At 41.5% G+C, this 10,144-nt stretch overlaps 1 protein-coding gene across 1 annotated transcript in view; it reads right to left on the bottom strand.

The window, feature by feature from the left end:
• Positions 1 to 2,154: 2,154 nt before the first annotated feature.
• slc12a3 (solute carrier family 12 member 3) overlaps positions 2,155 to 10,144 on the bottom strand; it is a 55,901-nt gene continuing 47,911 nt past the window's right edge. The window contains exons 21-25 of the mRNA XM_078542956.1: positions 8,497 to 8,608; positions 7,289 to 7,375; positions 7,012 to 7,147; positions 6,427 to 6,494; positions 2,155 to 3,746 (exon numbers count right to left, since the gene is read on the bottom strand). Of these exons, the coding sequence (XP_078399082.1) occupies positions 3,605 to 3,746; positions 6,427 to 6,494; positions 7,012 to 7,147; positions 7,289 to 7,375; positions 8,497 to 8,608 (545 nt within the window). The 3' untranslated portion in view covers positions 2,155 to 3,604. The remainder of the gene's footprint in view (positions 3,747 to 6,426; positions 6,495 to 7,011; positions 7,148 to 7,288; positions 7,376 to 8,496; positions 8,609 to 10,144) is intronic.

Raw genomic sequence — 10,144 nt, 5'->3', positions numbered from 1 at the left:
AGGTTTAGTAACCAGGACCTGGAGCTCCTGGCCCAGGCTGCCAATGGGAAGCAGGATATTATGTATCCAGCTGGGAGGAAACTATCCCTAGCCGATAACAGAGAGCCTGGCTGGAAATCGCAGATATCATGAGCACCTTGAGACACCACAGGTATACTTGGATCCAGTGCCATAAGTGCTTTGGCAAAGTGAATGGTTCCTTCAGTATACCCAGAGATGGCCATTTGCTGGCATTGCATTGTAGCTGGTGCACACAGGGCACATGCTTCTCTGCTACCTCGGAGGACTATGTGCAAAGACACTTTTTCAGCGCCTACTACTTTATGGTTTCACAACTGTTGCCAGTAGCCACAGTATGAGCAGCCTTTCTCCATGCTGTGAATTATATTCCTCTGCCCCTTTTCCTCACAGAAGAGGGAACATAATACCAGGGAGATAACCTGGGTCACAGATGGGACACCACTATTGAAAATAATTAGGGCCGTGGGGGAGAGGGTGTTGGGGATTGCGAGGGTAACCTGTCAGCACAGCATTGGATATGGCTAGTCATCCATTCCAGGTGCACATGGCCAAGGGGAAGGCACATGCAGCATAGTGTGGTGCTGGAGATGTGGGTGAAGGAGTTGCTGGGGTGGTAGTACCTGGGGGAGGCAGTAGGCAGGGAAGGGGGTGGCATGAATGGGTGCAGACATTGGCCTTGTGCCATGTGTAGTTTCATTGCATGCTGAGCAATGGGTGGTGTGGTACAGCCCACAGGGTGCCCAAGGCTAACTTTTATTATCTCATGTCTCTCACAGACACCCACCCCCATGAGCCAAGTCATTCCTCAAGCATGAGGAGGAGGAAGAGATGTCTGATGATCCAGCATCACATCAAACTAGCATATCATCAACCAGCGCAGATACCAGCAACTTGTGCGCATTTAGAGTCTGTCACTGGGTGAGGAGCAACAGTACCAGAATGCAGGAGGTGTCTGAGTCAGCGGTATCTGTGCAACGAGCGAACATTGTCCCTTCACCACTGACCACAAAATGCGGGTCATTGACACTGCTTCTCTCCACAGATGCTGCCTGACCTGAGTATTTTCAGCATTTTGTGTCTTTATATCAGCTTTAATAAAGAACTGGCTCAAAACTCGTGGCACGTGGCACCCATACCAATAGTTGGAAAAAGCTCAACGCTTCAATAGCACGAGCAAAACTCTTTCCCTTTGCATGCTTTTGGTGGTTAGTGGAGTGTCCACCAGTGGTGGTCTGACGGTTGGAAAGATTCCTCCAAAGGAATTGATCCTGTAGAAAACCAGTTCAAACTGATCTCCCTCTAAAGTCCCATCTCAGCTTCTCACATTAAATAAGCCAAGGGCAGAATAGAAAGATGATTAAGGATTTTTAAAACATCAATCCATTCTCAGATTTTAAAAAAATATTAGAATCACTGGTGAGGTGCACCAATAAAACAATCATTTATTCAACGTACATGATTTTTAGCAGAACCTTAATAGTGTTCAATAATGAATAAAAATAATTTCAAACTTTTGAGATCTGCAATTATTCCAATCCTGGGATAGAACTGCACAAGCATTCTATCTCGGAGATGGAGCGGTTTCTCTGTTGCTACGGATTGTATGGTTGTTAGATGGACCAGTTATCTGCGACTTTCTAACATGTCATATTGCTATCCTTGGTATACATGTCAAATTCTGCCAATTGCTCTTTCTAGATTCTTTCACTGTTGAGTAATGGCCCACAAACACACAATAAACATTCTTGGTAGTATAATATATTCAAAATATCCATGCTTTACAATTGTCATTGGGATTAGCAATACTATTGATTTGGTTGGGTGATACATCATGTAATGTATTAGATGAACACAGGTGGGCTGACTTTTGGTTTGTTTGTGTTAAAATTACTTCTCCATTAAGTAGAGATTTTACAACAATGACTTATATTTATATAGCACCTTTAATGTAAGAAAACATCCTAAGGCACTTCACAGGAGCATTATAAAACAAGTATGATACCAAGCAATATAAGGAGATATTAGGTCAGATGACCAAAAGCTTGGTCAAAGAGGTAGGTTCTGAGGCGTGTCTTAAAGGAGAAAAGTGAGGTAGAGAGGCGGAGAGATGTAGGGAGGGGATTCCAGAGCTTGGGGCCTAGGTAACTGAAGGCACGGCTGCCAATGGTGGAGCAGTTAAAATTGGAGATGTTCAAGAGGCAAGAATTATATAAGCACAGATATTGCAAAAGTTTGTGGAACTAGAGGAGATTACAGAGATAGGAAGTGGCAAAGTCATGGGTGAATTTGAAAACAAGGATAAGAATTTTAAAATCCAGGTGTTGCTTGACCGGGAGCCAATGTAGGTCAGTAAGCAGGGGATGATAGGGGAACAGGACATGCTGCAAGTTAAGAAAGGGGCATGACCTCGAGTTTACAGAGGGTAGAATGTGGGAGACCAATAAGGTGGTGTGTGTTGGAATAGTCAAATCTAGAGGTAACAAAGGCATGAATGATGGTTTCAGCAGCAGATGAGCTGAGACAGGAGTGAAGTCTGACGATATTACGGAGGCAGTCCCTTCACTGTTGCTGGATCAAAATCCTGGAACTTCCTCCCTAACAGCACTGTTGGTGTATCTAAACCAGAGGGACTGCAGTTGTTCAAGAAGGCAGCTCACCATCACCTTCTCAAAGGCAATTAGGGATAGGCAATAAATGCTGGCCTAGCCAACGATGCCCACATTCCGTAAATGAAGAAAAAACAAAAATATAGGAGATCGGAGCTCATCTCGGTCAAATAGGACACCAAGGTTATGAAAATACTAGAATCTCATTCTGTTGCCAGGGAGTGGGATGGAATTGGTATTTAGGGAATGGAGTTTGGAGCGGGAACTGAAAACAATAGCTTCAGTCTTCCCAATATTTAATTGGAGGAAACTTCTGCTTATCCAGTCCTGGATATTGGATAAAAAGTCTGATAATTTAGCACTAGTGGAGGAGTTGACAAAGCTGATGTTGAGGTAGAACAGGGTGTCGATGTACTTGATAATTAACACTGTACTTTTGCATGATGTCGCCAATGGCAACATGTAGATGAGAAATAGGAGAGAGCCAAGAATAGATCCTTGGGACAGGAGAGGTAATGATGAAGGAGCAGGAGCAGGAGCCATTGCAAGTGAAACTCTAGCTATGCTCAATTAGATAAGAACAGAGCCATGTGAAAACAGCCCTAGCCAGCTGGACGACAATGGGGAGTGTTGGAGGAGGGTGGTGTGGTCAACCATGTCAAAGACTGTAGACAGGATGATAAGGGACAATTTACCTTTGGCACAATCACATGGTTATCTAAAAAGTGTAAAATCACATCCTGTCAGCTTTGTTCAGTTGTTCTCCTTTCTTGGTTGTTTTCTCTTATGCTGGTCTTATATTCTCAAGTCACCCAACTCACACTTTCAGATCCTTAAACTAACAGATATACAAAACTTGATACAGCTTAACAGTTTTATTTCCAACATGCTATCGATTTTGTTGTGTTAAGTGTTTGTGCAAGTATTCAGTTCAAGTGCGTGTTAAAGTGAATAAATGAACAGTCCGTGAGCCAATGTCATTGACAGTAGAAGGTCAGGACATTTTGCTGGTTTCCTCTGATTAAGAGGACAGGGGCACGCAAGTCCTGAGAAAGTATCTCCAGCCACGCCAGGTACAGTGTGCTTGGGCATTTATCCTTTCTTGCAACAGGCATTGTACTGAAAAAAAATAAGGAACAACACAATATCACATTTCATTCAATAGAAACCCAACAATGTAAAATAGTAAATGTGCTCTTTTTGAGAATTCCAGGACCTCAAACATGTAGCCAGCACTAATTTGGTTAATGTAACTTAAATATGGAATCTCACCATAGTTATTCATTCTTTTTTTTCAGATCAAATCATTATGAATTATTATTTTAATTTTAATTTACTTGAAAGTTCCCAGTTGTATGAGAAGGATTTTACAGACCCAAAAGCAACACATGACTGATAAAGAACTGTAGCTATGATTTTTTTTATTCATTCATGGGATGTGGGCTTCGCTGGCTGGGCCAGCATACATTGCCCATCCCTAATTGCCTTTGCGCAGGTGGCAGTGAGCTCCTTTCTTGAACCGCTGCAGTCCATGCAGTGTAGATACACCCACAGTGCTGTTAAGGAGGGAGTTCCAGGATTTTGACCCAGCAACAGTGAAGGAACAGCGATACATTTCCAAGTCAGGGTGGTGAGTGACTTGGCGGGAACTTCCAGGTGGTGGCGTTCCCATGTGTCTGCTGCCCTTGTCCTAGATGGTAGCGGTTGTGGGTTTGGAAGATGCTGTCTAAGGAGCCTCGGTGAGTTTCTGCAGTGCATCTTGTAGATGGTACACACTGCTGCCACTGTTCGTTTGTGGATGGGGTGCCAGTCAAGTGGGCTGCTTTGACCTGGATGGTGTCAAGCTTCCTGAGTGTTGATGGAGCTGCACTCATCCAGGCAAGTGGGGAGTATTCCATCATACTCATGACTTTTGCCTTGTAGATGGTGGACAGGCTTTGGAGAGTCAGGAGGTGAGTTACTTCCTGCAGAATCCCCAGCCTCTGACCTGCTCTTGTAGCCACAGTATTTATATGGCTAGTCCAGTTCAGTTTCTGGTCAATGGTAACCCCCAGGATGTTGATAGCGGGGGATTCAGTGATGGTAATGCCATTGAATGTCAAGGGGCGATGGTTAGATTCTCTCTTGTTGGAGATGGTCATTGCCTGGCACTTTGAGGATAGATTGGAGAGGTTGGGACTGTTTTCCTTGGAGAAAAGGAAGCTGAGAGGAGAATTGATAAAGGTATTCAAGATCCTGAAGGTAAATAGTGAGAAACTGTTCCAAATCAAGACAGCGTCAAGAACTAGAGGGCGCGGATTCAAAATAATTGGCAAAAGGGGAGTAAATGTGATGTGAGGAAGAATATTTTCATCCTGGTTGGAGTCTGGAATTAACTTCCTGAGAGAGTGGTGGAGGCAGGTTCGATCAAGGTATTCAAAAGGGAATTGGATTGCTGTTTGAAAAGAAAGAACGTGCAAGGCTACAGGGTTAAGGCAGGGGAGTGGGACTAGGTAGAATGCTCATTCAGGGAGCCAGTGCAGACTTGATGGGCCAAATGACCTCTTCCTTCACTGTAAAGATTCTGAGGAGGAAGGGGAAAGTAGGCAATTTTGTGTGGCAGGGAAGATGTATCTCAGTCAATGGTACTTCCACAGCCAATACTTACAGTGAGTGGTAGACACCTTTTAAACAAGCCTTGGTCAGGGATTTTTGGGGAACATAACCTGACGTAATAGAGCAGATAATTTGAAGGAAAATGGAAACAATCATAACCCTAGCTCCGGGGAAAGGCCAAGAGAAGCATGGATAGAAACAGATGGTACCACTTTATCACTTGTTTTGCTGAGCAGCTGAAAACTTCATCAAGCTATAGGTAAATTATTTTATATTTTCCTGCCATTTCAATTCTATTTTTCAAACAAAGGTTTTTACATCTATAATAACTTCATACAATTTATTCAAATCCATGCATGTATATTAGGTTCACAAAATGCATGTATAATTGTACTCTCATAACTTATGAAGCCTGTTTTTCATGTTGTGTACCAGCGTTTTTTTTTCAAACATTCTCGTTAATTGGGATAATATCAGACACAACTAGTTTGGAAATATGACTGTGACTGATAACTTAATGGAGCTGAGCTGATATCAGTATAGATAATTATTAACTCTGTTTCAATAATCATGTTAGTTCAACCTTGTGCGTTATAATTTTGCTCGCTAATGCACTGGACTCAGTAACTCTACGCTTCAACAAAAATATTTAAATAACTAACTGACATAAAAAGCAAAATTGGTGTCAAAGTTGATCAGAATTCTTAACTGTTTCCACCCTCCCCCTTAAAAGAGGTCCAACATGCTGTTTAATTATGCAAATTTTTGAATGGTTTATTTCAAATATCCTCATTGTTCTAGAAGCTTTGATCTGAGAAATACAAATTAATTGCACTGCAGATATGGCAGCCTTCAGGACCCATGACAAAATCAATCAACCCACAGGGTAAGCAGCAACATCACAGCAGCAGCCATGAAGCAAGGCCAGAAATGGCAGATATCCACTGAGATTATTAATTTGATGCTTTTTAATGACAGGCAATGAATACTCTTGTAAATATGTATTATAAGTAGAACTTAGAGGAGAATTTTGAAATAAAATTCAATCCTTTCATAAAGTATCTAGCTACATTTGATAAATAAAATATAGTAATTAAATGTTCTAGTATGCAAATCTGACTGACTGGACACATTGCAGCACAGAGAAATTAAGGGACAAAAATAGTCAAAGATAGAGATCACAGAGAACTGGTTTCATACTTACACAACTATAAGCGCAGCATCACGGGAGTAATCCAATAAGATCTCATTCAGTCTCACCTGTCGGAGTGACTGCAGAGAAAACAATTACATTATGAAGCTCTCCCTGAACAATTATTTTCTCAAGGATTTTAATTCTATGCTTCCAGTTTAGCAGAAGCATAACCTTGATCTATGAGTATAATGGATACATAAATAAATCAAAGTGGAAAAATGTTGATGGTACATAATAGTATACAAGTCCTATTGCTGAGCTTGTTTAATTTGTTACACTGTTATATCTTGTTACCAAGCTAGGGCAAAACTTAGTGGTGATGCACGTATACACACCCATTATAACATCATGATATCCATACGCCAGAACATTATGACTATACGGTAAAATATATTTATAATTACATTCCAACATACTTTTCTGAGAGGAGATTGATCTGGGTTTCTGCATCAATATTGTCTAACTACTATCAAACTGATCCCTAAGCCATTCCAGTCCACAATCATTCTGGCATGAACACAACCCCAGCATATCCAGTCACCTTTGAATGAGCACCAGTAACTGAACAGAGTATCCAGCCTGATTTTTACATACTTTTGTGTTGCTATTCTTAATCTCCTCATCTGAGATCTTCCAAGGACAATCTTTCCTCAGCTCATTAACAACGGCTTCATCCTTGAAACCATCATTCAGTCTGTAGGGAGCGATCAGATCCTCGAACCTCTTTAAACTACAACGTTTGGGGGGTGGGGCGGGGGGAGAGAAATGAAAGAATGACTTATAAAATCAAAGAGCTGTAACTAGAATCACTAGCACTCTATGTTGCAGAGAGTTATAAAAACTACAAGAATTGTGCTGAAATATTCCTTACTGTTCAGGATGTGGTTTCTGGTTGATGTCTGGTAGGACATGGACCTCATGGAAACCAAGGCGGAACTTGCTTAAGAGAGTAATCATCCTAAAACATTAACAATTAACATTAACAATTGTTAATCCAGTATCTTCATCTGCTGATGTGAAAATTGTAGAATTTTCTTTTTAATCTTGGCAATGAGACCTGACCTAGGAGTGACTGACACCAATATTAAGGACCTTAAAGTAGGGACCAATCCACTTTCCAGTACTAATCTCCCGCACTCATTTTAAGGAGTACAAAATTAAACATCAAAATAATGTATTTTGAAAAAGTGATAAAGCTTGTAGATGCTGGTTCCATTCGATTTTTGATGACAGTTAATTACTCATAAAGTGTCTTGTGACAAACAGCAATAGCCTTTCTTCTGAAAAACGCTGAAAAGTAGTAGAGGCTGAGGGTTATAGTCCGGTGAGAATTGACTCAATACAATTTCAGCAAATGTCTGATTAGAAATACATGGAGCTAAAACCATAAATATATCTACATAATGATGAGTGCCAAAGTAAAGCAATGAGGACACAGTGATACACCATTTGATTTTGAATTGTATTCTATAACATGCCTGCTAGTGCAATTGTACTTAGGGTTATTTTGCTTTTTTGTAATATATTTAGTGGATAGGCCATAAAATTACTGTTTCATTCACAGAGAGGGTAAAGGCACTAGTAATCCAGAGTTATGAGTTCAAATTCCACCATGGCAGCTGGGGAACTTAAATTCAATCAATTTTAAAAATCTGTGATAAATAACTATTATCAGTAATGATGGCCATGAAACTACCAGATTCTTGTAACAACCCGTCTGGTTCGCTAATGTCCTTTAGGGAAGGAAATCTGCCATCCTTATCCAGCATGGCCGATATGCGACTCCAAATCCACAGCAACGTGATTGCCTCTTGACTGCCTTCTGAAATGGCCTAGCAAGCCATTCAATTGCCACCATCATGTACTCAAGGGCAATTAGGGATGGGCAACAAATGTTGGTCTTGCCAGCAGCTGGCACATCCATGATTTAATAATCTCACATCCATCACCATAAAACTCAGACAGTAATCTTGTGAAGAGCAGACCGTGTCTTCAGAAGGTTTGCATGGTGGTCACTCAAATCAATGCTATCATAGCTAGACAACAGGCACAAAATAATCCAGATGCAGGTGTACTTACGCCTTTCTCTCCTCATCCATACGATTGATCTGACCTCCCACAAATACACGAACCTTGCAACTGCGCCACCTCTTCTTGCGAGTGAGCAAATATGGGATTAAGAGGGTGAGGCCTACAGCAATGAGAAACAAAGATTAGTATGGCGACAGTGACCTTGGCTTCACATTTTGAGGTATCCTGGAATACTCAGTTGCAGCTCCATTCACTGCCCCACCGCAGTCATGTTGTTTAAGTGCCAATCATGATCGTGCTGTATTTCCGCACGACAGGAAAGGAGATCAGATGGAGATTTCGCAAACACTTCTGAGAGGCCAGTTCAGAACATCATTGATGGTGAAACAGGTTATCAGCCTATCTTAGAAACAGGTATTTCACCTCCCTCCAGGCCATGGCCAGTGTATGACCTAGGCCTGGAGGGATTAAGGAGGATAGGTCAAAAACAATTTAGAACATCACTATCTGTTGCTCATAAATATTTAAACAAAGCAAATTAATACAGGCATATGAAGACAAAGGCAGGGGTGGTGGGTGGGGGGGTGGGGGGTGGAAATCACCCAATCCATCACACTCAGCCCATACAGAAATGGTACAACCATGTAAAGCAGTGACCCACCTCCCTAATTGCACAGTCTCAATGTGAGAGACAAAAGACACTTGGCGGGGGGTGGTGGGGAGGAATGAGACAGATAAGAACATAAAATCTAGGAGCAGGAGTAGGCAATTCAGCCCCTTGAGCCTGCCCCGCCATTCATCATGATAATGGCTGATCTCATTTTGGCCTCAACTCCAAATTCCCGCCGTCTCTCCATAACCTATAAGAACATAAGAACTATAAGAGCGATAACTCTGGGAACTGTCTAACTCACTAAGATAGTAAAGCAAAGCTCCAGGAGAACACAATTACCCACTCCATGAAAGAAAGACTTGCATTTATATCAGATATTTTAAACCTGAGGATGTCCCAAAGCACATTACAATCAGTGAAGTGTTTTTTGAAGTGTAGTCATTGTTGTAATGGAGCCAATTTGTGCACAGCAAGCTCCCACAAATAGCAACATGATAATGAGCAGATAATGTTTTTGTAATATTGATCGAGGGGTAAATATTGGCCAGGACACACAGATAACTCTCCTGCTCTTCTTCGAATTAGTGTCATGGGATCTTTTGCAGCCACCTTAGATAGCAGACAGGGCCTTAGTTTAACACCTCATCTGAAAGACCGCATCTCTGACAGTGCAGCATTCCTTTAGTACTGCACTAGAGCATCAGGCTACGTATTTGTGCTCAAGTCTCTGGACTGAGAATTGAATCCATGACCTTGCAACTCAGAGGTGGCAATGCTACCAGCTGAACCATGGCTACCTTGTAACCACCAGTGGCATCAAGCAACAAAGAAAGCTAAATCAGGTGGATATCAATGATGTTGTTGATCTTCCTCCCTCAGTTGTCTAACACCTCATCTGAATCCCCTTCTCCAAGTTCTAGGCATAATTCTCAATTAAGAACAGGAAAACAGTTGATGGTGGATGAAAATTTGAAACTATGTAATATGGAGAAAATTGGCTACAAAGTAGGTGGAAATTAATTATAATGTTGTTCCTGGTGGAAGATTCATGATAGCGTTAAAAGAGATGAGTCAATCTTCTAC

This window comes from Cetorhinus maximus, chromosome 6 (genome assembly GCF_964194155.1).
Source record: "Cetorhinus maximus chromosome 6, sCetMax3.hap1.1, whole genome shotgun sequence".
Taxonomy (NCBI): domain Eukaryota; kingdom Metazoa; phylum Chordata; class Chondrichthyes; order Lamniformes; family Cetorhinidae; genus Cetorhinus; species Cetorhinus maximus.
This window is presented reverse-complemented; position numbering and strand designations above follow the sequence as displayed.